Below are 27,223 nucleotides of genomic sequence, written 5' to 3'. Positions count from 1 at the left end.
AAGAGAATGGGGTAGAGAACAGGCTAAATTTAAAATTGTAATTGGCTGACTTCCACAGGCTTGCGGGTGTTTTAATGACTCATAATAACTTCATTTAAAACCAGCTGAGCAGAAAATAGATTGGAGAGGAGCCTCAGGCCATTATGGATTTGTTTTTTTTGACAAGCTCTGTTTTCGGCAGCCAGGAAGGCACTCGTGGAGGGCTCGGCTGCTTCACTCTCCCGAGTTGGTGGTCTGCCCGACAGAGATTGTATAGAAACCGGGCCTGGTGCTTTTTTTTTTTTTTTTTTCCCCTGATTAAAAATAGATGCCTTGAGGTATTATTTTAGCATCACTGTGGTTTGTTGCTTTTTTTTTTTCTTGCACTTTTGATGTGGTAAATGGAACATAAATAAAATTGTTTTTTGAAATTACTGAATTAATTAGGTAGTAAAGAGACGACAATGCATAAATTTTCTTGGCTTTTTTTTTTTTTTTAATCCATATTATTTCCCCCTCCTTGCCACCTTCTTGCCAATTATAGCCTGTTAGTAATATATAATCCCAAATTTCTATGAATCCCTTGTGCTGGGGGAGGGAGGGGAATAGATGTGGTGTCATACTGGTGGCGATGTGGTGTGGAAACTAGAGTGGGGAAGGGCTGGGGTGTTGCTGCCGCCGACTTGTCTTCCTCCACCACCCTTCTTATCCTAATCCCCTCCTCCTTGTCCTCTAAAGGATGCTCAAGGCTCCTCTTTTGCCTTTTCCCTTCTTTTTTCTGGGGCTACAGCTGGTCTTTTTGGAGCCCTTCTCCCTGCAGCCTCTTGGCTCCCCCACCCTGGGGAGTTTCTCCCCAGCTGGGGTGTAGTTGGACAGAGCTTTGGGACATGGTGGTATTATATTGCTTCGGAGTGGGATAGAGGTGTTCAGAAGGGGATAGAGTCCTCCTGCTAGTAGAGGCTGAGAGTTGGATAGGTGAGGGACTGCAGCCCCCAATTAAGGGCTGTGCAGGGAGGCAGAGGTGCTCAGAACTGGGCTAGGATGTTTTACTACTTCCTACTATCCCAAGTGCTAATACTGGAGAGCCTGTTCCTCATCCCCAATAAAGTAATTAAAGTGAATGGGTGATGGAGGCTGCAGCAGGCCAGCTGGATCCTGACCCCCCCCAGCAAAGCCTGGCTGGGGGTGGGGAACAACAGCCCCTGCACGCTGCCTGCACCCAGTGAGCTGTGTGGTTGCTCAGATGATGCTCAAGGGAGCATCCCGTTTCGGAGAGCTGCTTTAAACCCTGGCAGTGCTGCTGGGTTTTGCCCCCTCATGTTTCTTTTTGGGGGAAATGAGATAATCTGAGTACAAAGGGCTTGGCTCAGGGTCTTGGCGGTCCCCAGGCAGTGCTGACCTTGTGGCAGGGGGAGGCAATGACTCTGCAGATAGCGTGGGGTGGAAAAAGCTTTGGCTCCTCATCTGCTCACCACAGGGACCTTTATTAGGCAGGAGCTATAAATTAGCTCTCATGGATATAAATGTATGATGGGGAGGTGGGTGCCAATGCTGGAGTGCAGCCGGTCCTTGGCAGCATGTGGAGTCCTGTCTGTCCCCTCAGGATCATCATCCCCAGATATCTGTGTACTGTAGGTGACACAAGGTGCTCACTAAAAATACCCTCCCCTGCCTGCTGTGTGTGTTGGGAGATAGTGAGGGTTTTGATGGGCATCGTTTACAGCATGGAAAGAGCAGCGGGAGCGAGCTCTGCCACGGGCTCTGGCCGTGCTGCGTCCTGCTCTCTTTCATACAAACATTGAGCCACGGTGGGTTTTTTTCTGAGCCCTGTTATAATAAGCTCAGATGTTGGATGACATTTTTCCCGGTGACTCACATAGTAAAATTAACCTTGAACTATTTACATATGCAATCACCGCCCTCCTCCTCCCCCCTCTGCCGGCGTGTGTACATTGCAGGAATTCTGGCTCTGGATCAGTTTTTGTTTTGCTGATGAGGAAAAAAAAAAAAAAAAAGAAAAAAATTCCCCTGCCTGGAGTACACATCTACTTGAAGGAAAGAACACGCAGTCCTGGCCTTTGGAAATTGGCAGGCAGCGTGCTGTTCCCGCGCTGATAAGAGGTACTGTAAATAAAACTGTACGGCAGCGCCTGCTGTAAACTGCCCCGTGTCTGTACTCATTGTTCTGACAGCTCCGGCTTTTTTTGGGGCCGCTGTTTTGGTACACGCTGTGCTTCCTTATGTAAGCCAGCGCGCCCGGCTCCTCCTGCCGCTCGCCCTGTTTATTTTCGCCTCGCCAGGAATTTTTTCTGTTCCCCCCAGCCAGCTGCCGGCTGCCTTTGCCCTTCCAAACTGGGCTCTCACCACCCCTCTGTGGCCACCCTGGGTTCTTGGGGGGCTCCAGGAGAACCACGGTGCCTGGCTCTCCCCTCAGGAAATGGGGGAAGAAAGAACAAACCCAGTGGTTAGCTCAGCACCGCTGCTGCCCACTTGGACCCCCCAGCACAGTGCCCGTGTGGGACCTGTTGCGGGATGCTGGGTCTCGAGGGATGGGCAGCAGTGGGGTGGAAGAGCTTCCCGTGGCGATGGAGAGCCATTGCCTTGGCAACTGCTGGCTGCACATTGCCAGCACTGGGCCCAGGGCAGCCACAGCTCCACCACCATGGCCCCGTGGTGCTCTGGCAGTGCTCCCCATCCCAGGGCTCCTTTCTGTGTCATGGACAATGTGAGGGGACCACCAGGACCACTACAGTTCTCTGCATCCACAAAGCATCCCATGTGGCATGTGCAGGGCAGCCCCCTCCCCCCCCACCACCCTTCCCCTAAAGACCCTTTTTTTGGAGTATTTGTCCCCTCTGGAGCAGCCATGTGACCCGAGCGTGCTCAGGTTGTTTTGAATGCAAACCTGACATCACGGTGAGGGCGGCGGAGAACAACATATGCACAGTAAACAGGCAGACTGTCGTATTGATTAACAGATGAGACCTCCATTATCGATCAACGCTTGGCGAGAAAATTTATCACTTTTAATTTCACTGCTGCCAAATACTTCTGCCTGCGAGCCAGCCGTTAGCTAGACAATTTAAAGGCGAAGGAATTATCTTTTTAATGCATCTTGTTGGTACCTCTGTGTCTCACCATTGCACCTTTCTCTGACTCCCACCTTGATGGGTGGGTGGGAGATGCTGCCTGGACCCCTGCGAATGGGTAGCAAGGGAATGGACCCTTGTCAGAGGCTGCTCAGTTCCTCACAACTGATGAATGAAACCAGGAAATTTCAGAAATGTGTCCGCAGCTCTGCCCCGACAGAGACGCTTTGGATGTGGTGTGTGTCACTAATCTGCTTTTATCTGGAAGTTCCTTATCTGCTGCTGGGCATGCTAGTTTTTTCTTTGCCTGTATGAGCAGCAATGTTGATAGCAATTTTTCTAAGAACTCCCCCAACAATGCATCTCTGCAACACCTGAAGATGCCTCAAGCTGCCTGCTCAGTTTCCCCCTTTCCATCACATCAGTGCCACCCTCAGGTAACATCAGCAGCACTGGCAAGGGGCAGGAAACCATTTGCAATTAGATCAGTTACAATGCCAATGGAACACACTGTCGTTTAATGATTTATTTTATTTTAAAAAACCCAAATATTTGATTTCTTCCAGGCTAGCAGCTCTTTGCCACACATCGTGTGATGTGCATGAGCAGGGCCACAGGGCTGGGCACAGCTCTGCTGCTGTGCCTGTGCTGGGGATGCAGAACACAACCTCCCCATTACCCGGGTCCTTCAGTTGTATGATGCTGGTACCCACGGCAATGTCCTCAGTGCAGGTTGGGCCCCCCCATAACCCTTCTCTCCCCTTTCTCTCCCCAGCGGGTGCCAAGGCCCTGGTCTGCGATCAGTGTGGTGCCCAGTTCTCAAAAGAAGATGCCCTGGAGACACACCGGCAGACACACACCGGTACGTGCCCCCACTTCTCCCTGCCCTGAGGCATGAGGTTCAGGTTTAGGTGCCCCAGAAAGCTCCTGCCCAATGGGGAGCTCAACCCGTGGGGATTCCTGATCTTGCCTTGCCCAGATCCGTGTCATGACTCTTGTTTGGTGGAGGTAAGTCTGACATGCTTTCTGCTTTGCTCTCAGCTGGAAATGGTTTTGTGCTCGTGTTGGGGTTTGCATCTGGTGTTTGTAAGGGGAACCTCCACAGAAGGCTGTTTATTGTGTTTGAATACTTGCTGCTGCCTTGTTTTGGCCTGTTTTTGCTGAGCTTGGGATGAGGATGATGGGAGGAGGAGCCCAATCTGAGCATCCTTGCACCACTCTCTGGTCACCCTGGCTTTCCCAAGCCCCATGTGCTGAAATGTGCCATTTGCAGCCCCCCAGCTGATGCTGACAGTTGAGATCGTGGTTTTCAAAGCATTTACTGTGATAATTGCATTGTGGCTGGAGCTTGGGGGAGGTTCCATTATGCTGCTGCGAGGTGGGTGAGTGGGTGCCGGTGCGTGCTGGGTGATGGGACCGCATGGTGACTGTGATTTCAGGCCTGGATGCTGTCAAGCAGCTGTTTAACAGAGTCTGTGGCCAAAACTGTCCCATAGAACAGCTGTTTTGCCACCAACCTTGGCACCTCTGCAGGGATTAAGGCCCTTGTGTTGCTGAAACCTAGGGACTGGCCCACCCTGGGGCACAAAGGGGGACACAGTGACCCAGGTTCAGTTTGTCACCCCTGCCTTCAGCTGTAAACACAGTGACGTGAAGAGGGGCTGAAATGAATTGTTTCCTCTCCCCAGAGGACAGGCAGAGCCCTCCCTGGCACAGAAAGCATCCCTCTGCTGCCTGTGCTATAATTAACCCCATTCCCAAATAACGGCATCTCCCAGGGTGGATTTTTTTGGCCGTCCTTTCACCTTCCATGACAGGTTGGTTGGCAAAAAATCAACCTCCCAGGCAGAAAAATAGCCCTTTTTGGTAGCTGGGTGAGTAGAATCTCTCAGGTGTGGCCCCAAAACCTGAGCAGGGACCTAAGTAAGCACCTAAGAGTACCCACTTTACTCAAAACCTCAGGACTTAGGGGAGATGGAGCGCCTGGCTTTGCTTGTCTGTGTGATCTACAGCTTGGGAGTGTTCTGTGCAACCAGAAAAGTTTTCAGTCCTCTTCCAGCAGCACCAGCTCAGTGCTGCAGCATGGAAAACTCCTTACTCTTCCCCAAAAATGAGGAGGGCAAAAGGAACTGTGTGGAGGGGGTAACCACCAGTGCCCCTGGCTGGGGATGCTGGCATGACTGGGGCTCATGCTAATGGGGCTGATGCTAACAGGGCTCGGGCTCACCGCCGACTTTTATAAATATCAGAGGTGACTCGTCTCAAGTTCCCTCCCACGCGCCAAGGCAATTAGCACACGCCAGTGGCCCCACACGGGTTTGCTGCTGGCCAGGTTTCACACGGGCACGCTCAGCATCAGTTATGGAGCAAGTTTTCCTCAGCATGTCATTGGCTCTGGGATTCGTGAGGTTGGTGTGCCCCCGGCCGCTGTGCCCAGGGTGTGCAAGAGGCTCTGCCTCCCCTGCCTGCATCCTTCATGCCCCCCATCACACCAGCACCAGGACACAAGTACCAGAAACAAATTTAAACCATTGTGTAACTGAAAATTGAACATCTATAAATCTAGTCTCCTCCCTCCTTTTTTTTCCTCCCCCCCCCTCTTTTTTATTTTCTGCTGGGATGTTGGTACCATTTTGATTTAATAGTTGGACAAACACAAGGGTCTATTTTATTCAGAGTTTACAGGCCTCAGGGCTGTTATTCCTCCAAATTTAATAGCATTGAAATTGCGGGGTTGGCGATAATTTGCCTATCACTTTCTGCTCTCCCATTGATGTTTATTGTCAGCGGGATGGAATCTCAATCCGATTCACTTAGATAACATGTCTGTTAAACATTTAGATAATTGTGCCATCATTAACTTGTCACATTATTTTAGAGATTCAAAACAGTCATGTGGTATGAGTGGAGGTACAAAGGGAGAAAAATCCAGCACATGAGAGCAAGAAGCTGGGAGAGGAGGTGGTGGGATGTCCCCACGCCTCTCCCAAACACACACCCAGCTACAGGGTGATTTGTGAAATGGTTTTATTTTTATTTTTCTAAATGCCAGCGCACTTGGCATTTTCCTGTGGAGGAGCATCCCAGAGAGCCGTTCAGTGGCTTGGGTTGGCACAGGGGATATGTGGAAGCCCGGTGGAGGGGCAACTGTGCTGGAGCTGTGTTTTCACACAGGCACACGTGAGTCTCTCTGTTCTGGGCAAATTTACATTTAATCCCATTAATTACGTGTTTGTCTTACCGCCTTTCTTTGGCTTCACTTTCTCTGCCTCAGAATGGTCCCCGCCTTGGAAATATCTGCTGTGATGGATGCTTGTTGTGGTGGTGGCACTTGCCACCCACAGCCACCTGCCATGTCCCTGTGGGACAACTCAGGTGTTGTGATCCTCACTCATCCCACCCTGTCCATGTGGTCAAGTTGGGCTTTGCCTCAGGTGCAGAGCTGGTGGTACCTGAAAATGCAAAATACTGGTGGTTAAGGTGTCTTTGTGGCCAGTGGGACATCTTTGGGATGGGCACTGGAGCCAACAGAGCTGTGTGTAGGCGTGGTGTCACTTGTACAGTGTCCCCTGTAAGTGTATGGATAAGAACCTTGGAAAAAGGAGGATTTGTGGTTTGTAAATACTCATGGGGCCATGTTTATTTGAAAGAAAGAGTGAAAAAGGGGTGCCAGTGGAGGGGAAGGGTGAGCATGTGTGTTCAGCTGGAGCCGGCACCTCTCTGGTGCCCTGGTTGCTCTTCCCATGCATCCTTTCTCAAAGGAAAGTGGTTTTGACAGAGGTTTATTTCCATGAAATCAAAGGCTGGGAGGGCTGTGCTTTTGTTGCAATCCTTCACCCTTTAGGAGCATCCTTCAGGGATCCCCCATCCAAGAGCTCACTGGGGGGGAGCGCATGGAGCTGGATCAGCATCACACCAACCCCTTCAGCGGGGTCTGGGGGGCTCAGCACAGAGCCCCTTTGTCTGGCAGTAATGTCCTGTGACAGCACTTGAAACCCGAGGCCAGGCGTACATTCCTGACGCTGGGAATCTTGCGGCCTCCCCGCACGCCGCTGATTTTCCCACCTTGGCGACAGAAGCTCCCTGTGCTTCAAGGTGGGTTGGTGGGGATGTGTGGCCAGGTCAGGCTTCATGTAAGCAACTACTGTCACCAAAACCAAACCCAGTGATGGAAATGTGGTGGATCTGTGTCCCAACCCCGTGGCTAATGGTCAGCCTTGGGTTTTCCTGTGCAAATACTGCTTAAAGCAAAGTGAGAAAAGCCCTGGCTAAGCTATGGAGAAATCTTTCTTGTCCTTTAATTCTAGATGAAGGGGATTAGTGTGAACATATTTAACCTCTGACCTGTGGACAAAAGCATCATCAAATTTAGTTGCCGAGTGGCTCCCATTTAGCTGAGCCTGGGCAACGCCTCAACAGCTCTGGTTTTCCTCCTTCCCTGGAAAGCATTTTTGTGGAGCACAGGGGGATGTGGCAGCTCTACTCTGCTCGCCTTTGGGATGCTCCTGTAAGGGAAACCAGCATCATACAGTCACTGCTGGAGCCCACCGAGGCCCCAAAACCAGATGACTCCCTAAGAAAGCAAAGCTCTGTTGGTTGGGCTGGTGCCTGGGCAGATGCTCAACCATGGCTCTGGAGGTGCCTCCCGTCCCCCTCTGCCCCTTTCCGCCCCTTGGTTTGCTCCGGACTGGGAAGGAAAAGGTGCTGGGGCAAGCTGGGGGACAAGCTGGGGTGGTGAGGGGCAGCCAGGGTCTGCGGCCCAGCACAGGAATGCCGAAAGGGGCCTCCCGCAGGAGCCGGTGTCCGTTTACAGTGCATCTCTCATAAACCCGGCGGCGGGGGCGAGGGCAGGGGGACCGGCCCTCCTGGTATGTGATTGATTATCTGGTATTTATGCCATTGAGGACTTTTCAGCGGCTCGGGGTCAGGGGGTCATCTCATGTGTCTTGCTGCAAATCCGCTTCCTTTTGTACAGTGCGGGCTGGGTGAGTAGACACACAAAAACAGCTTTTTCTTTTCCTTGGGAAAAAGGGGAGGGGGGCGGGCTGATGTCAATGAATTTTTTTTTTCAGCCTTTCCTGAATAGTGTCCTTTTTAATTCCAAAGAACTTTTAATTAAAAGTAGCAGGAAAGTTCATCTCAGCAAGGTTTAACTTACCTTAGCACTTACTTTTGTCCCATAGCACCCTCAGCTCCCCACACTACCAAAAAAAAACTCTGCGCAAAACAGGGGAGACATCACTCCTGGTGCCCTTCCACATCCCTCAGGTTTCCCCAAGGGCCTTTCATCTTTTCTCCTTCTTTTTTAATGATGGGGGTGCAGGAATAATAAGGGGATGCTGCGTATCCTGCCTTTGTGCCTGGTGGCAGCCATCAGCTCCACTAGCCACAGTTGGCCAGAAGGGTGGTTGGGTGGGCTCGGGTGTGGACCAGGGTTCCTGGGGAATGCCAGGGTGGTGCCACTACAGCCAGGAAAGATCCAGGAACAGCTGGGAAATGGGCAGGTGCTGCTCTGTGCCAGGCATGGTGGTGGCTGTGGTGATGCAAGCTCAGGAGCAGTGTGGAGGACAGGACATAGCACTGGCTGGGGACATCATCTGCTGTCCCCTAAAAGCCTCCTACCAGTGAAAAGTGTGCACCCACCGTGATGGGCTGGTTGTGAAACTCTTGTGGTTGGAGAATCTTTTTCAAAAGGGATCCAGGGGTGGCTCTGTGTTGACAAAAAGTGCTGCTGAGAGCTTCATTTCACTGCTAGAGCTCTTTGTTTAATGATGGAGCAGTTTGTAGTGCATTAATTTTATCATTACAGGGAAAGCAAGGGGGAAAAGGATGAGAGGGGTTCTGAGGATGGATATTTCCAGGGTTCTCCAGGATGGAGACTACTGGGCCAGGCACCAAGAGGAGGTGCTGCACATTGATACCCAGATATCAAAGGGATTCAGGCATTTTGGACAAATTGTGTTTGTTTTGCTGGGCAGAAGGGCAGCTTTTTCTTTTGTACTGGTACAGACTGAAGGAACTGAACACCAGACTTCGCTGAGAGTGACCGGGAGCAAGGTAGTTGGGATGCATGGGGCAGGTTTGGTGATGCCAAAGCCTGGGGACTGTGTCTGGGCATGGCAGCATGTGGCAGCTGGGGACAAGGGCTGGGGCAGAAGATGCTTGGGGGACAGCCCATCCCCTGTACCCCTGCCCCTCCCATGGGAGCACCCCTGGTAATACAGGCAGGGCTCGGTGACCCTGTCAGGGGACAGGGACACACTGTGGTGCCCCTTGGCAGCTGATCACCCCTACTCTGCAGCCTGGGGTGACAGTGGGTTTTGCTGGGCCCGGCTTCGTCCATGATTGACGCAAAGCCAGTCTATAAATAAAGTCTGTCTCTCTTCTCATAAAGACTTTGCGGTTTAGTTTGCTTTCAAGGTCAAGATCAGACCTTTCTAAATAAACACATATCAAAGGATCATTAGCAGAGCAGCACTGTTAAATTGAGATATTAACTTCTGTCAGCCGTGCATTTCCTTTTTGTTCTGTAACTCATGACTGCGGCGGGTTTTTATTATTTTGGCCCTAGGCGGTAGCATCTGGCTTCTGTAGAGACTGTAAAAATTAAAAAGCAACACAAATCATTGCGAGAGAAAAGCAGTAAATTCAATGATAAGAATTTAAAATTAAAATGTTTCGTTGCTTTTATATTCTGAGAAACATGAAACGAATGAGTTGTGTGCCTGTTGCCATAAAGCCACTGTCTCTCCTAATAGTTGCCAGGCTCACTCCCTCCCTGCTCACTCTCCCCCATAATTGTCCTTGCCTGGGCAACCGTGTAAGAGCATGGTGATGGTGACGGTGATTCTGGGTTGTGGGGAGGGGGCAAGGTGAGCCTGGGGGAAGCCAAGAGCCCCCCCCAGAGTGTGGCAAGGAGAGGATGTGCCCAAACTGCCACATTCAAAGGCAGCAGGAGAGGTCGAACAGGGAGGGTGTGACTAATGTGCCGGGTCACCAGGATACAGGACCACATTGTCCCCCACCTCCAGATGGCCCCCAGAATAAATCACCCCAGCAGGCGTGAGCTGCTCGTGCCAGGGCCGTGGCTTCCAGCATCCCCCTGTGCCAATCCTGCCCCAGGAGAGCAGGACCACAGCTGGGTCGATGCAGAACCAGGAGGAGAAATAAACTGTTTCAGTTTGGGGGTTGGTTTTTTTTTTCCTAACCCCCTGTGCTCGCAAGGTGATGTACTGCTGCAAACTGCCCAGCCCTCTCACCCCATCCAGCACCTGACCAGCAGAGCAGACAGTAGCGCCCGCTGCTGCTTTCTTAGGAATTAATTTCCCATAGTTGGTTAAAGTTGGGAAGAAAGCTGTGCTATTTCCAAGTAAATAATAATAATTTTAAAATGCCCTCTTGGGAGAAGTTGCTTTCCATAAAGATGCTAATTAGCACAAAGCCAAAGCTATGCAGTCCAGAGACAGCCTTGGAAATGGGAATGATTCAGTGACTCCAGCACAAAATGTGAATGTCTCCTGTGTTTATCATCCAGGGTTGTTCCCTGGGGTTATAATGTCCCTTGTCACCAAAGGCTGCCCCGCAGCTTTGTCCTAGCCAGACTGGCAGTTTCACTCTTTGGCACATGCATGACATCACAGATGATGTCAAATATAGGGAGGCTGAAGGAGGAGTGAGGCTTGTTGAAGACCCTGAATTTGCAGGACAGTAGGTGAGGGTCTGGGGGTTTTATGGGGCCCCCTTGACATCCTCCTGTCTGTAACCCTAAAGCCAACCCCTTGCTCTTGCTGATGCTGCTGTCCTGTCTGGAAAGAGAGCCCTCTTTTCTGAGTCTGGTCACCATGGCAGTTCTGGGAAGAGGACTCAGGGAGGGATGGATTGCTTTGCACATCCTTCCGTTGGCTCCATGTGCCTGAGTACCACTGGAGCTCCACTGAGGATGCTCCATGGTGGCACTGGTCCCCTTTGGTTCTCCCTCCCCTGCAGCTGCAGCATCCCTGGGTCATGCCAGTGGTGTGGGCTCAGGACTGCTGCCATGGGGCTCAGGGACCTGGCAGGAGCATGCACGTGTGTGCGGGGGAAACTTGAAGTCAAATGTCTGAAAGTCAGATCCCTTTTTAGTATGAATTTGCTGTATCTCATTCTGAGCACTAATTCCAATTTAATTGCAAGTGGCCTGAAGCCTCTTCAATAGGAGTAACAAATGGTTTGATTTTGTAAACTTCATCAGACTGCATTTTAAATGCGACACACTAGCCCGGCTCGAATGCCAATGAAGCACTGAAGTAGCTCTCTGTTTACTAATTATCCGTTTTTACTTCAAGCCACGCTGGCTGGCTTGTCTGATTAAATCGGATTTGTGGGATAGAGAACAGCTAGCAGAGTTTTCTCTATAGTAAACGAGATTGAAACTATGGGCCGCCTGGCTGCACACTGTAAATTATATTTCCTTTTAAAGGGGACGTGTTGCCTTTCTCCCGCCAACACACCTCCCTCATCCTAAACCCCATGGCTCCTATCCGGGGGGAGGGCACCAGCCCGGCCCCCTCCCTACCTGCTGTCACGCCCATTTTATGGGAATTCCTCAGTAGATGCTGCCATGATTCCCAGACAGGGCAGCAAGGCCCCAAATATCCCTGTGACATCTTGCTGGTCTTTACATCCTGGCCATGGTGGATTGGCAGGAATCAGCCTGAGAGTTGGGCTGTGCAACCCCAGGCCTGAGATTTTTTCTTCCTGGAGCAAGCATCCATCCCCTGCAAACCTGACTTCAGACCCACTGATATCTAAAGCTGCCTCCCACGATGCAGCTCTCCCAAACCCACCCTGCCCTGGCTGCTGCCTCCAGACCCCTTTGTCACCACACCACTGGTGACATCTGCCACCAGACTGCACCAGGACACACCAAACCGGGGCGAATGGGCGAAGGTGGCCACCACACAGGGCTGCACTTAAAACTCCCCCCCCAGTTGCTAAGACTTTTAATTCCATGAGCTTGACCTATGCTGCCCCCTCCCTCCGTATCTATCTTTGTGCCTGGGGGCTTTTTATATTTTAATTTGCTTTTGAATGTCCTGCAAAATTAATGGTGTGCTCGGGGCCATTGTGCAGCGTACAGTAGAGGGAAGGGCCAGCAGCGCCCGCCGCGAGCCACTGTGTTGCCCAGGGAATGAATTGCTCGCCCGCCTTCGCCCCTCTTAATTGTTGACAGTAAAAAGCATTTAAATGCTGCTTAATTTGTAATCATCTTCCCGCAAAAAGGGAGAAACCATTAAAGTGTCAGGGAAATGAATAAATCCGTCTCTTGCTGCTTTGGGGCGGCAGCATTGCTTGATCAGGGGTGATTTTTCTTCTGATGGTTGAGGGCTGGCTCAGGGCTGCTACGGCTGGGGTCCCAGGGATGTTCTCGGGTGGGAGCACTGGGATGCTCTCCAGTCCTGGCATTGTCTGGTGTGGCTCTGCTTGCCAAAGCCTGCCTGTGGAAGTGACTGCCATGACCCCAGGCTCTCTCTCTTGAGCTTTCGCATCCTCTCACCAAGGATGGAATGTTGCTGCACCTGCAGCTTAAAAAAAATGCCCATAGGAGCTGGGGACAGTGGCACTTGCTGCCAGAGAACCACGCTGGTGGTGCTGGGGCTGGGTCTTCCTGTCTGGGTGCCGGAATGCAGGGCCAGCTCCTGCATCTGCCGTACCGGGCTGGCATCAGCCTTGGCACCCTGCTGGTGCTCTGCTTTTGGAGAGCAGTGTGTGGTGGTGCTGTGACAGTTTATGGTGGCTTCCACCTCTGCAGTGTTTGTTTATTTGCTGATGGATGACCAAAAAAAATGGCTAAAATTTAAAAATTACTTTTGCAGGGGATGCCCAGCCCTAGGGCATCGTCCCCTGGCCTGGCGGGTGCGTCCCCCAGTGCATGCACGAGGCTGCTGGTCCCCGTCGCCAACGCTGCCGGTGTCAGCCCAGTTTTTTTTCAAGCGGGGGCCAATTAGTTTCACAAATGAGGTCCCTACGGTGCCAGGGAGGATTTGTTACGGCCCCGCGCGCCGGCCCGGCGGCATTGTCCTGCCCTCCGCCCCCGCAGGAGCCCATTGTCCCCAGCCCCAGCGGGGGCTGCTGGCGGCAGATTTATCGAGGCCGGCGTCCCGCCGGCCGGGGCCTCCGCTCCGCAGCTGGCCGCGGCGCTGGGGGCTCAGCCCCGGGGACCTTTGACCCGTCCTGCTGTCACCGCCGGGGCCGCGGGGCCGCATACCTCTCGGGATTTGCTTTGCACGGCCCGTTCGAGGCTGGCTGCTTGCTTTTTTTTTTTTGCTTTTTTTTTTTTTATGATTATTTTTTGTCTTGGTAGCGTTTTGTCTACAGCTGCGTGGGGGGCACACAAGCCAGCACCCCCTGGGATAAATCCCTATGGAGGGAGAAAGGCAGCTCCTGTGCGGGGCCGCCTTGCTTGCTGCCTTTATTCACTTGGGATTTTGGGGATTTAGGAGTGTTTCAGGGCAGCCTGCTGCGTGCTGTACCAAGGCTGGGTCTGAGCATCCCTCTTGGTGGCTCTTGCTGCATCCTGGAGCCACGGGTCAGGGTTGGCCATGGCATGCCACCACACTAGGGTGGGTGATGGCATGATGCTCTCCAGGATGTCCATTGCATAGCTGTCTACAGGCTGGAGGTCAGGGCTGGTCAGGAGGATGCCCCCAGCATCCTGCTCCAGGAGTATCGGTAGCTGCTGCCTGCCCACACACCAGGCAGAGACATGATGCTGGCATGGCCATGGTGAGTGCTGCTGCCTGCTGGTTTCCTGACCCCATGGTGTGGTGGTCCTGGTGGGCTCCCCTCTGGCAGGGTCACTGGGCCCCCTAAGGCTGGTTTGGGCAGCCACCCACCCCTGCGGTGTTCCTAAAGGTGGCGCAGCTCCATTAGTTACCTGGAACATCTTGCTGCTGCTAATGAATTGCTAATACAATTTTCTAGATAATTTTATTTCCCTAGTCCTCACATTTTACTGTCTGCAAAAAGCTAGTATTTATTTGCTTAATCTCCCTGAGTAATACAATTTGCACTGACTCATAGGTTTGGAACAATCAGCTATGCATAAACGAAAACAAATTGTTTAATAACACCAGGGTCTGATATTTGTGTATGAGTGTCAGGAGCTTTTTCCTGTGCTTGCTATTGTGGCAATGTGGCTGGTTTGGCACCCATGGCCACAGAATGGAGGTTGTGCTTGCATAGGGGCTTGGGATCACACGCAGGGGAGCAGTGGACACGTCACCCTCTTGCTCCCCACTCCCTGCTCCCTGGGGGTGGCTTTGTGGGGTGTTTTGGGGGGTTCTTGGGCACAAGCCCAGAGCTCAGCAGCTCCCACAGGTGCCAGGGGTTGAGGTGATGGCCCCACAGCTGCCCCATGTTTGGGCATCAAAGGGTGGGGGCTCCCAGCTGCCTCCAAGGCAATAAAATCCCCCTCCCATCTTCAGGCATTCCCTGGTGGGGCTGGGGGTTGTGGGGCTGGAGTGGCCAAGGTCCCAGCACTGGGATCCCACAGCATCCAGAGCTCCATAGTTCTGGATGCTCCACAGTTCTGGGAACATCCAGAACTGTGAACAGAACATCCCTGCAGCTGGGTGGGAGTGGGGACCCCTGGAGCTCCTTGTCAGGTCAGTGGGCCAAGGGTGCTGGGCTGTGCCTCACTTGGGTCTCTCCCTCTGGCAGGTACAGACATGGCAGTGTTCTGCCTGCTGTGCGGGAAGCGGTTCCAGACACAGAGCGCCCTGCAGCAGCACATGGAGGTGCATGCCGGAGTGCGCAGCTACATCTGCAGCGAGTGCAACCGCACCTTCCCCAGCCACACCGCACTCAAGAGGCACCTCCGCTCCCACACAGGTACCATAGCGCTGCGGTGCTCGGGGCTGGGGGGCTCAGGCAGGCTTCTGCCCGCCTTGTTAAAAAAAAAAAAAGAAGAGGTGAAATAGTCTTGAAAATATCAAGGTGGCTGCAGTTGAGGCTGTTTGGAGTTTAAAAATGAAACGGAAAGAAAAGTCACCTGTAATAAGTTGATCCGGTAAAGGCGACACGTGGCCCCCTGGGGGACGTGCGATCTTGCCCGCCCGGCTTACAGCAGGAGGTGCACATCACCAGCCAGGGCTTGGTCCTGATGGGATTAGGGTGACCTGCGCTATGTGTAGCTGGGGCTTCAGTGCTATGGCACACTGGGACAGCCGGGCTGTGACCACTTGCTCTGTCCTCAGAGCACCCGTACCGTGTCCTCAGCTTCTCCACCAGCATCCCTGGGTGGGACCAGGGGAGAGGTCCCGGCTGTCACCATCCCTGGGGTCCAGTTGCCAAACCCTCCAGTGCAGCAGAAAGCAAATCCTGTCAGGGACAAGCAGGGGGCTTTGCAGCCCCACCAAGCATCACAGCCCCTCCCTGGGTGAAGCTTTCCTCTGCCATCCACTGACCCCAGGGCTGGGGGAGTGGTAGCCAACAGACCCCCACCTGTGCCTGGGCTCGAGGTGCTGGCGTGGGAATGGGAATCGCGTGCTGGCACTAAGCACGTTAGCATTGGGCGCTGGAGCCGTTTATAGCCGGTAATCCGGTGACCTGGGCTGCGGGTCGGGGCTGCGCATGTCCTGCCCCACCCTCCTGGCTGTGGAAAACCACCCAGGATCACTGGCGGTTAATCGTGCTGCCTGGTTTCACCCCAGAGGCAGGATGCACACACATCCCCCCACCCCTGGTTGCATGAGGCTTCTCCTAAAAATGGAGCACATGGGAATACCAGGTGCTTCCTGCTGCCTGAGCCTGTGGGGTCAGAACCCATGGTGATAATTTGGAACTGGGGAGGTGAAAGGCATGTTGGCATGGTCTGCCTTGGCTTTCAAGGGGGGAAAAGGCATTCTGAACATACCTTCATCCTCCAGCAGCCACGGGGGGGGCTGCAAGTCTCAGTTGCGGCACATGGGGAGAGTAAAATATCATTGTAGAGAGGAAGTGAAAGCACAGGCATGTGAGTATATAACAAGAAGGACAATTTATGCCCAGGCACGAGTGCAGTTTGACACGGGGATAATGAAAAAACGTAGGTCATTGTGGATGACTTAAGCCTTCACAGCTGAAGAAAATGTATGAAATGCAGGGAACATTACACGCTTGGCAGCTCCGCACATCTGCAGCAGGACAAGTGAAATACAGTTGGCCATTCTTTACCATAAACTGTGCTTGTAGGATATGCAGCACAGAGAAATTGTAATTACAGTGACAAGACAAATCAGTAATATTTAAATATTCATGAACAAAGTCTCGGACGATCAATCTATCTTTATTGTCCTTGCCTTCGCGGCTGTAATAAATAAGTAGCTGGAGCCCTCACCTTTCCTTCAAATCCTTCTGCCTTTGGTGCCAAACCGGAGTTCATTTATCAGCTGTCCAGTCTGGAGCCATCTGGGGCTGGGTCTGTCAGTGATGCCAGGAGAGAGCCCTGGGAAGGGGTGGCAGGGGGGGTCACCCTGCTGTGGGCCTGAGCATCTGTGGGGACTGCTGTGCTGGGATGACTGGGATTCTCTGTCCCCATCATCACTGGTGCTGGGCCAGGGGCTGTTTTTGTGGAGGTTTGGTGACTCTGACCTGTGTGTGCTTGCAGGCGACCACCCCTATGAGTGCGAGTTCTGTGGCAGCTGCTTCCGTGACGAGAGCACGCTCAAGGGCCACAAGCGCATCCACACTGGTGAGAAGCCCTATGAGTGCAACGGCTGTGGCAAGAAGTTCAGCCTCAAGCACCAGCTGGAGACCCACTACCGGGTTCACACAGGTACGTGCTGGTGGGGGGGGCTCTGGTGGTCCCAACCCTTCTCCTGGCTGTGGGATTGGCAGGGAGATGAGTTTTTCTATTGCTACACAGTTATTGGCTGTGCCCGCCATAGCAGCACCAATGCCGGGTGGTTAATCATCATCATCTACCACAGGCGAGAAGCCCTTCGAGTGCAAGCTGTGCCACCAGCGCTCCCGGGACTACTCGGCCATGATCAAACACCTCCGGACCCACAATGGTGCTTCCCCCTACCAGTGCACCATCTGCCTGGAGTACTGCCCCAGCCTCTCTGCCATGCAGAAGCACATGAAGGGCCACAAGCCGGAGGAGATCCCCACTGACTGGCGGATAGAGAAGACCTATCTCTACCTCTGCTATGTCTGAGGGAGGAGGCACAGGGGCGGCAAAGCTGAGCGCCGGAGGACTGGGCAAAAAAAACCAAACCCACCACTCAACCCGCAGCGTCCACCGCCTTGTTTGTTTGCGGTTCTCGTTCGTTGCTTCTTGCTGGAAGGATCCCATGGCTCATCCTGGGGCTTGGGACACCCCAGTCCCTTCTCCAGCCCCACACGCCCCTCCCTTATTGTGGGCAGCTCTCTCTCCCCTGTGCCGCACACGGAACAGCACATGGAAAGGACGTGCTTCCCCGAGGGTGTGCTTGGGGGTGGCCACCATCTCTGGTGTCCTCTGTCACCTCTTAGGCCCCACCATGATGCCCTCCATGGGGGGCTCAGCCCCCATTTTGGGGGGCTTCCACCCTTCTGGAAAGCAGTATCACAGGTGGGAGAGTGCCAGGGTGCCCAGGGAACCAACCAGGGGCATTGCTGGGGTTGCTGACTGGAGGAGGGGGTTTGGGGAAGGCAGCTGGGGTTCAGGTGGGCATAAGTGGGCACTCTGAGGTGCCACCTTCCCCAACCTCTATGCATTTCCTTCCTCTCTGCCTTCCCAGGGGTGAGGGTGAAGCCCCTGGGGGGAGACGTGGCCATTTTGGTGATGCATGGTTGGTGCCAGAGCTCCCAATGCCCGGGGAGGATTCATGGTCTTCTGGTTGTTTGTGGCAACAGAAGATGCCAAGCCTGGATTTTTGCTCAGCCCCTGAGTGAGAGGTGCCCGGTGGCAGGTGGCTTCACTTGCCAGTTGTTTTGGTTTTTGGGTTTTTTTGCTTTTCATTTGTTGAGGGTTTTTTTTAACTTTCTTTTGGAATATTTCTGCGTTTAGCACATTTTACTTGAAATTACCTCGTTTTTTTGTGACCTCATGAGCTTTTATTGATTTGGGGGCGTGCAGAGGGCCGGTGTGGCAGCCTTGTCCCTGGTGGCCTCCTATTGTGCATTATCCTTTACCAAAACTGGTATTTTTTGCCTGGCCCCATGGGGCCAGGGGCATAAGTTCTGAAGCTACCTCTTGTGTTTGTTTTTGTTGTGTTTTTCCTCTTGCAGGGGCAGCCTCCACTGTTGCTATCCTCTGCGGTGCCCGCGGCTTGCATTTTTTTTTTTTTTTTTTGTCATTTTGCTGCATTTGGTTGAAAAGTGTTGGGGGGGAAGAGTTGGGGGTCTTGGGACACTGCTTGGATGTGGGTCGGAGGATGCTGACCACCCCCTTGGCTGGGCCTGGGGGTCCTGGCACAGCCTGTCCCACTGCTGCCTGTGCCAAGCAGGGATGTGGATGCAGCATCCTCCAGTGCAGCCCGGTCCAGTTTCGCACACGTGTGTGTGGTGTGTGTGTGTGTGTGTGTGCGCGCGTGCGCGCCCCTTGCTGCTCCGCACAAGTTGTACAATCTGGGATGTGGCTGTGGAGAATGGCTTGTTTAATTGTTGTGCCTAAGGAGGAAAAAAAAAAAAAAGGGAAAAAAAAAAAAAAAAAAAAAAAAAAGGAAAAAAAATTTAAAAACCATAAAACTTTTTTTTGACATGGAAAGTTGCTGCAATTTCTGGCACACGCACGCGGTGGCTGCCGGCCGTGGAGCACGTAGCCAAGCTCATGTGGCTTTTTTTGCTTTAACCTCCTGTCCCCCCCGTGGTGGTGCCGGGAGCAATGCTGGTGCTGCACGTCCCCGCAGCCCTTGGCCGTGGCGCAGCCCTGCCGCCCCGCCATATATATATATATATATATATTATATATATGTGTATGCTCGCCGTGAGGACCAAGCGCCCGGTGGGGCGCCGGGCCCCTCTTCTCGCCTCGTGTCGGTGTCGTGAGCGCCCGCCCGCCGTCCCCTCGCTCTGTGTTGCCGCTCGTGGTTCGGGTCTGTTGCTGTCCTCGTTCCGTCTACCTCAGCACCTCCTGGAAGGTGCCCACGTTCCCCCTCGGTTTCTCAGAGTATCTGTTGGCTCCTGTTTTATTTTAATTTTGTTGGGTTTTGGTTTTGTTTTGGTTTTTTTGTATGATTTCCTGTCTCCCCTCGCCCTTTGCTTCCTTGCAGTTCTGCTTGTGAGTCCTCTCTGTCCTCTAGCCACAGATGCCATTAGATAAAAGTTACCTGAAAAATTAAAAAAAAAAAAAACAAAAAAAAAAACCAAAAAACAAAACAAACAAAAAAAACCAACCCCAGTTGTGGTGTCTCCTAGTTGCAGCTCTCCACATCTGCCTTTGTCCTGTGTAGATTGAGATACATTTCTTTGTAAGAATTCTGTGTTTCTGAAAGATTTAAAAAAAAAAAAAAAAAAAAAAATACTGCTGCAGGTTTTTTCTCTCCATGTGTCACTAAGTGAAGTTCGTGCCTTCTATAGCAAAGAGAATATTTTTTACATCCTACTAACAGTAGATTTTTTTGTAGTGAACATTTTTTGTATTTTTATTTATAAGTCTCATAAGGAAAATAGCAATGTTCAGTTGTATACCTTGAATCTGCAGTTAGAAAACAAACAAACAAAAAACAACCAATAAAGTTAATTCCGTTGTCTCGGCCTGCCGTCTCCCATTCCTGTGCCTGCCGTGAAGAGGAGAAGGAGGAAAGATGCAGTGTGGGGACCCATGGTGGTGAGTTTGGGAGGTCCCATCCCCAATCCCACCCTGGGGGTGCCAGTGTCCTCATGGGTGGGTAATAGAGTGGGTTCACCGAGATGAAAGTGAAGTGGTTGGTGTAGAGCTGGCTGCCCACCACCTCATGACCCTGCAGCTCCTGATGATTGCTTGGTGCTGAGCTCACACACTCCTGTGGTGGGTGTTGTGGTGCCCCCCGGGTGCTGTTCCCCAAGCAGGGTGCTGCAGGGCACTTGGATATTAATGACAGCATGGTGGGAGTCACGGGGTACAGAGCACCCCTTGTTTCTCTCCAGGGGTGGTTGATGTGGGTCATGGTGTGTTTTGGGGGGGATGTGTCCACTGCAAGGTCCTGGTGGTGGTCTCCACAGCACAGCTTTTGCGCAGAGCTTTTGGGGGGGGAGTGTTGGTCCTGCACCCCACTGGGTGCATGTCCTGGTTGGGGGACATGTGGCCCTGGCCAGGACAAAGACGAGTAGAATAACAGCTATGGGCGCTGGGCTGGGCCTTTGTCTGCACACTTGCGGCAGCTGGGAGTGATTATACTGCAACAATGTTCTGTTCTATCAACATTATGTCCTCATTAAGCCTTTATTAGTAGATTAGATTCAGATTTATTGATTTTTTTTTTTTTTTTTTTTAAGAGGAATATCCAGGCTCCTCTGGGAGAGATGCCTGGAACTTTTTCCCCACATGCAGCATTTCCAAAGCAGCGAGAGGAGAAAGGGAGAACCTGGAGCTTTTCCTGAAGCCTCTGCCTCCAAAGGGGAAGGACCTCTGAGCCATGCGAGGGGCTGGGTGAGAGATGGCTCCTTAGTGCAGGGAAGGACAAGGACTGTGTGGCTGCCGATGGACTCCACAGGTGAGCATCCCATGGTGGGTCCCTGAGGGGCATCCAGGATCTCATTGGACAGGAGAGGGATGGTGAAGGCAGGGGTCTTGCTGCCCCATCTCCTCCTTGAACGTGTGCCTGTGTCAATGGGCCCATTGGATTTGTCTGTTGGAGCGTTTGATGTTACACGAAAGCGGCTCATTCCAGAGGGTGTTAATTGCCCGCTGCAGTGATCAGGTCTGTAGCACCATCGATCTCAGTACGATCAATGGGCTGATTTAGTGTCTCGCCAACTCTTTAGCTGGACACCTCATCAATAGGCAGCCACTTACCAACCATCGGCACATTAGCAGAGGCCAGCAGCAATGGGAGCCCACTCCATCCGTCCTCAGCCCCATCACTCAGCAAGAAGTTTTCCTGCGGGTGATGGCTCCAGGGCAGCAAGTGGGGCCCTTGCTCCAGGACTGGTGGGCTTGGGGACAGATGGAGGAGAGCCACAGCATCTCCAGCACTTCCCAGGACTGGGGAGCCTGCATTGGTTGCTCAGGTACATTTCCAGCATGGAGAGCAAGCTGCACCTTCACAGGGTCTTGGGCAAGTGCAGCAGGGCCAGGGACCACCCAAAAAATACAGTTAGTGTTTCTACTGTGAACCCTCTGAGCCCACCAACCTAGAACCAAGAGTAGGTGCTGCCTGGGGCAGATTCACTCAGGCACTTGGCGCTCAGTCCCAGTGCTGGGATACAGCCAGTGGAGAGGGATTGACCAAGACGTGGTAGTATTTGGGGACCCGGTGGGTGTCCCAGCACCCTGTCCCCACACAGCCAATCCGTTTGCTACCTGGTTGCCATCAGCCAGCACTGGTTCTCTCCCAGTTTGCTGCGCAGGAGCATGATGGGGATCTGCTGGGCAAGCATGTGCAGAGGTGGTGGGGGTGGAATAAAGGCCCAGGGAGTAACGAGGGAGGGGACACAGGCATGTGGCCCTTGGTTCTTCATGCATAGAGGTGGGGGCTTCCATAGAGCATCCAGGGTGAGGAACAGCAGCACTGGGAGCATGGGGGACGCCCAGGCAGACAAGGATCCGTGATTCAATGGGCATTCAGGGGCAGGGGGAACCCCTTGGGGCACTGGGGACTCCACGGTGCAGCGGGGACTCTTTAGGAAGCCCCCTGGGTCAGCGGGGAGACGCACACACCCCCGACATTGGGGACGGGACCCCCTGTGCGCGCGGGCGGGGCGGGACCGGGCGGGCGCTGTCCTCGGTGCTGAAACGGCAGCCGCTGGTGGGGGCGGGGGAGCATCGCGCGAGGGTTGCAGAGAGGGTTGGGGGGGGGCGGCCTTAGTTCTGCCTCTGTGTCCACCTCCCCTAGAGTTAGAGGGAAGGTGGTGAAACCCCGGCCGGCCCCTCACCGAGGAGCGAGGCAGGGTTGGGGGTCCCACCTCCCCACCCCCCCATGTTGGGCTCTGCTCAGGCGTCCCGCCACACCGACCAGAGGGTGCCCAGAGTGATGGTGTAGGCCAGGACAGCCAACAGGTAGGCTCGGAAGAGCAGGATGTCCAAGACATAGCCCACTTGGAGCCACTCGCGGGCCACATCGCGGAACTCCTCACGTTTCTCCAGGAACTGGCGGATGGCAGTGACCTCACGCAGGAGGCCATGCGCCAGTGGGGACCCTTCCCCTGGGGGTCTCGTGCCCCCTACCACCTCACACTCACGGGGGTCCTCACAGCTATAGGGGTTCAGATTGGCTGCAAGATGGAAAGAGGTCAGTGTTAGAAATCGCCCCAGAGGGGGAGCAGGGGTCCCTGTGGGTGGGCAGTCCTCACCTGTGCTGTCTGTGTTCTCCACCTGCCTGGAGATGTCAGAGCTCTGTGGCCTGCTCTGGCTGAATTTCTTCTTGTCACGGATGCAGAGCAGGACGGGGGCTCTTTCCAGCAGCAAGTGCTTCACCCAGTGTGGGACGTGAGGCTGCAGGTCTTGCTTGTGCACCAGACGCACAATGAGAATGGTCTCTGTCAGGCTGATGACCAGCAGTGCCATGCACACCACGAAGTAGATGCCTGGGGGGATGTCAGTGAGGTGAGTGGCCTGCAAAGGACTATGCGCAAAGCCTGGTCCTGAAGAGTCCTCCCTGCCCATCTCCCCGTGCTCTTCATGGGGAGCATCAGCTCCTGCTGAGCTGTACCTATCAGGGGGGTGCCAACAGCAGTAGCCGGCAGCGTGTCAGATACAATGATGAGGAAAACTGAGTAGCCCAGCAGAAGGGTGATCTTGAAAGAGACTCTCTCGCCGCTGTTGGGAGGCAGGTAGAAGCCCACAATGTCCATGACCATCAGGAAGATGCTGGGGAGCAGCAGGCTGACGGTGTAGAAGAGGGGGCGTCTCCGAATGACTACCTGTGGGACAGAGAGACAGGAAAGGCTCAGTGAAGAGTTGGAATGAGACCTTGAGCTGGTGCAACTTTCCACCAAGGCTGGTAAGGATGGTAGGATGCCAGAGGAAGGGCAGGAGCACTACGGCAGGGAGCAGCTGTGTGATCAGCCGACAGGTACAGTGGCAAAACCCTTCCCTAGACCCCCATCCCTGAGCAATATGGTGGCCAAAGACCCTTACATAGAACTTCATCTCAGCGTAGCTGTCACTGCTCTTGACTCTGAACTCCTGGAAGTGGGTGAGGACGTAGAGCAGCTCCCACTCACCCTGGTTCATGAAGACACTACGGTCGAACTTGACCAGGTCTGGCTGCCGCCACAACGAGAGGTTGATGTCATGGACTGGGGACAGAGCAGAGGTGAGAACCCAGGGGTGTATGGGCAGCTGCCAGCCGCTCCAGCCGGGCAGGGCCCTTGCCCTCCCTTCATACATCCCCGGTCCGCTGGGGCCATCTAGAGGGGCGAGCTGCCTTCTGCACAGAGCTCCGGCCCGACGAGGTCTGCCCGCTCCCCCGAGCCCCCGCACTCACTGTGGTGCAGCCAGCTGGTGAAGGTGAGCGAGCAGTTCTGGACATCGAAGGGGAAGTTGTAGATGTCCAGGCTACAGGCGGTCATCACCTGGATGGGTTTAAGGTTCTGCACCTCCCCGTGGTGGCTGACGTAGACATAGGGGACACGGGGCGACCTTCCAACATCCACGCTGGAGACACGAGGAACAGAAAGCAGGGCTAAGGAGTGCTCTGAACAGGGCCCCTGGGCTGGGGTTTACTCCCCACGCTGCTTTTTTAGCAGTTCCTACCCGGCACCATCTCCATGCTGCCTGGGACACTGCCCTCTACCAACCCAAGCAGCATTTGTGTCCTTTTCCAGGGTCTCTCCGGAGCTGGGAGGGAGCACCTTATATCCCAGCAGAGTGGGAAGGACGCCGGCTGGCATCGTGGGAAGGGCCGGCAGTTCTGCAGCTGCCCTCGCATTGTGCTGCCTTCACAAAGCCTTTCTCCAGCTATCTGGATCCCACCCCCGGCACGGCGCGGGTAATTACGGTCGGTTGCAGTTAGCCAGCGCTGGAAGCAGCCCAACTGCCGAGCCGGTCCCCATCTGCGGCTCGCCCAGCGCTGCCAGCTCTGTGCCGGGAATACAAAGCACGGGCGGCGCGTGCCCGCGGTGGGCGAGGGCGCCCGGGCCCCTGCAGCACCCTACCCCTCCCCACCCCCGAGGGTCTTGCCTCACTTACAACTCGTTGATGAGGATGTCGGGCACCCAGATGCTCTCGGCAGGGAGGGAGATCTGTGTCAGGTTGTCGAAGCGCGCCGGGTCCCACTGAAGGAACTCATCCGTCCAGTGCTGGGGAACAAGGGAGAGCGGCTGGGAGGGAAAGTCCCCTTCATCCCACCAGGACCCTGGCTCACGCCAGCACCCTGCCACAGAAACCAATCTCTGGAGTCAGCCACAGGAGGGAGGACATTCTGGTCTTGCAGCAATCCCACCACCCAGTGGTGCAAAATGTGAAGCGTGAACACTGAACCTGAAGTTTCCTGCCCCACAGAGATCTGGCCACAACCTGGGACAGGTTGGTCCTTACTGCACTCCTCTACTCTGAGACAACCTGCATTTGCAGGAGGGCTCAACCCCAGAGTGGGGGGCTAGAAAAGGGGGGACAGGTTTCTGTGGAGTCATCTGCTCACCTGCCTGTACCAGATGTAGGTGGTCAGCACCTGGTTCTTTTCATCCTGCAGGAAGAAGAGGAGATGCTGTTGATATTCTGGAAGACAAGCAGAGGGTGCCATGCCAGGTGCACAGTGTGTGGGGAAGCTGAGGACTCACCACACTGAGGATGGCGTAGACCATGAGGTCAATGGCCACAGTGGTGGTTGTCCGCCAGTCCCGCACAGGGCGGGTGCCCTTCTGGTAGTGGGCAAGGAGATGGTGGGACAGGCGGTGCAGGGCAGGCTCGGTGGGTTCCAGCATCTGGGCCCTGGGCTGGGTACCTGCAGAGAAGGGAGGAAGGGATGGATGGAGAGAGAGACAGGGGGCTGCCCACACCAGGGGTGTGCCATGAACCATGGGATGCTGCTGGCTGCCATCCCTCACTGACTCATTGGGGTTTCCCATCAAACTTAAATAGGAAAATCCTGGTGGAAAACAGAACTGTCAGCACCATCACCCAACATGTTCTTAATGTCTTCTGCTGTGGGGCTGTGACCCTTCCCCAGGCCTTGGAGGGCAGAGCTGCTATCTTCCACCTCACCTGGACAGTGGCAGCAGGCGATGGTGAGGGACTTACTGTCCCCCAGGTGAGTGCCCAACTGCTGGCTCCTTGCAGGGGCATTTTTGTGCTGTGCAGGTGGTGGAAATCAGAGATGAGCTGGGTGCTACCTGCATGCATTAGGGACCTTGGTATTTATTAGGGATCCTGCTGTTTATTAGGGATCTTGGGGTTGTCTCCCTGTGGAAACCCCTTGGGTACAGGGCAAATTCCTCCGGGTACACATGTCCTCACTGCCAGGCAACCAGTGATGCCATGGATAAGCCAGGGCAGCAGAGCTCCAGCCATTGCTTTGCTCTGCAGCATGCCCAGCCCTGGAGCCCAGTTCCCACATAATGAAAGGGACTAATTGGGATACATCTGCAGGATTTGGGGAAAAGCTGACAGGAAGGGAACTTTAATTTATCTTTTAAGCTGGAAAAAGAACCCAAAAAACAGCAGCCTCAGCCCCTTGGAGAAGTTGCTGTGGGTCAGGATGCTCTGGTTGTGTGGAGGGAGCACTGGGCTGACTGGCCTGGATGCTCCCTGCCTCTGCTATGGACGCCAGCCCCAGAGCTCTGCCGGCAGCTTGGCTGGCACAGATGGGCACAGCCTTGGTACATCTGCACCAACCTTCCTGCCCTCTTACCCCAGCATCATTCAGTGGGAGCACCCTTGGTCCCCCTCCTCTGCTGCCAGTTTCACCATGGTGACTGTGGAGAAGAGTTTGGAGTGAGGAACACTGTCCCAAGGATAGGGGCTGTCTATCTGACCTGAGTTACAAACCTGCCAGAAAGGATTTTTTTCTATTATTTCCCAGGAAGGTTAAATGGGAGAAATAATACCCATTGCTTGGGAATACCCTAGCAGCTGGGTTTGTGCTGTGCAGAGCTGAGATTACAAACCAGCAGCACAGCATTGTTTCTGCAGGCTGCCATCCCTGAAACCCTGCTCTGCCTTAGGAGGGAGGAAAAGTTGTATCAGAGAAATCTGTCTGGTGCGATGACCAGGCATCAGCTGCCAGACCAAGAAGTGAAGGTAGGGGATCACCTGGCTCCTTCTCTTCCCACAGGGCTGGAACTCTGCATGCCCCTGGAGTGCTGGGGAGCCCCTTCCCCATGGGCTCATGGCGTGGAGCCAGTTGAACACAGCATCACACCCTGTGTCCCTGGCAGGGGCACTGACAGGAGAGGTTCCCCAGCCCTGGCTTCTCCCAGGTATGCTGTTTTCCATAGCATTGGGGTCTTGGTGAGCAGCAGCCTGAGCTGCCCAGGTCTCGGGAGGTGCATTTGGGTGCAGGGAGCACCTGCTCTGTCCCACCCCTGCCTCGGGCCCCTTGTCTTACCTGGGCTCTGCAATGTCCAGGCAAGCAACAGCAGGGCCAGGAGCACCCTGAGCATGGTGGGTGCCGTGGTGGATTCTCCCTGGCTTCAGTGGTATGGTGAGCCCCGGAGGGGAGGCTGTCACAGCTCCGTCCTCGCTTTCCCTTCGCCGCCGCTTTTTGAGAACGCCCAATTAATCTGGCAATCAGCCTCTGCCGCTGCATCAAGTTTCAGGCTGGGAGGATGGGAGAGGAACCCACCCAGCCCGCCCCCTGGCTCCCCTAGGGCTCCCCATCCCCTTCCCAGGCAATGAGCCATGGGAAAGGAGGTTTTGGGGGGCAAAGACTTGTGCCTGTGTGCAGGAGGAGTGGGAGAGAGGGATGCTGTAAGGGTCAGGAGCTCAACAGCAGTGGAAAAGTCGGGGGGAACCCTCTGAGATGGGCTGTGTGTCCAGGGAGATGACAGGGACACAGCCCTAGCTGGGGACGGTGTTGAACTGGGGAGAACAGAGGGTCAGTCTGGAGGTACCACAGTGGCAGATGCAG

At 54.1% G+C, this 27,223-nt stretch overlaps 2 protein-coding genes across 5 annotated transcripts in view; one reads left to right on the top strand and one right to left on the bottom strand.

The window, feature by feature from the left end:
• The window catches only part of ZBTB16 (zinc finger and BTB domain containing 16), a 46,107-nt gene extending 26,337 nt beyond the window's left edge, over positions 1 to 19,770 (top strand). For all 4 annotated transcript variants that reach the window (XM_071768993.1, XM_071768994.1, XM_071768995.1 and 1 more), the window contains exons 4-7: positions 3,844 to 3,930; positions 14,769 to 14,939; positions 16,696 to 16,863; positions 17,018 to 19,770. In XM_071768993.1, coding sequence (XP_071625094.1) covers positions 3,844 to 3,930; positions 14,769 to 14,939; positions 16,696 to 16,863; positions 17,018 to 17,247 — 656 coding nt within the window. In that variant the 3' untranslated portion in view covers positions 17,248 to 19,770. The remainder of the gene's footprint in view (positions 1 to 3,843; positions 3,931 to 14,768; positions 14,940 to 16,695; positions 16,864 to 17,017) is intronic.
• Positions 19,771 to 22,123: 2,353 nt separating this feature from the next.
• On the bottom strand, positions 22,124 to 25,096 carry LOC139807694 (5-hydroxytryptamine receptor 3A-like). Its single transcript, XM_071769002.1, has 8 exons — positions 24,936 to 25,096; positions 24,797 to 24,841; positions 24,346 to 24,455; positions 23,642 to 23,811; positions 23,293 to 23,453; positions 22,865 to 23,075; positions 22,506 to 22,739; positions 22,124 to 22,427 (listed from the first exon to the last, which is right to left on the bottom strand). Exons 1-8 carry the CDS (start codon positions 25,077 to 25,079, stop codon positions 22,147 to 22,149), a joined length of 1,356 nt encoding a protein of 451 aa, XP_071625103.1. The 5' UTR covers positions 25,080 to 25,096; the 3' UTR covers positions 22,124 to 22,146.
• Positions 25,097 to 27,223: the final 2,127 nt, after the last annotated feature.

The sequence above is a fragment of the Heliangelus exortis genome, chromosome 26 (assembly GCF_036169615.1).
Source record: "Heliangelus exortis chromosome 26, bHelExo1.hap1, whole genome shotgun sequence".
Classification (NCBI taxonomy): Eukaryota; Metazoa; Chordata; class Aves; order Apodiformes; family Trochilidae; genus Heliangelus; species Heliangelus exortis.
This window is presented reverse-complemented; position numbering and strand designations above follow the sequence as displayed.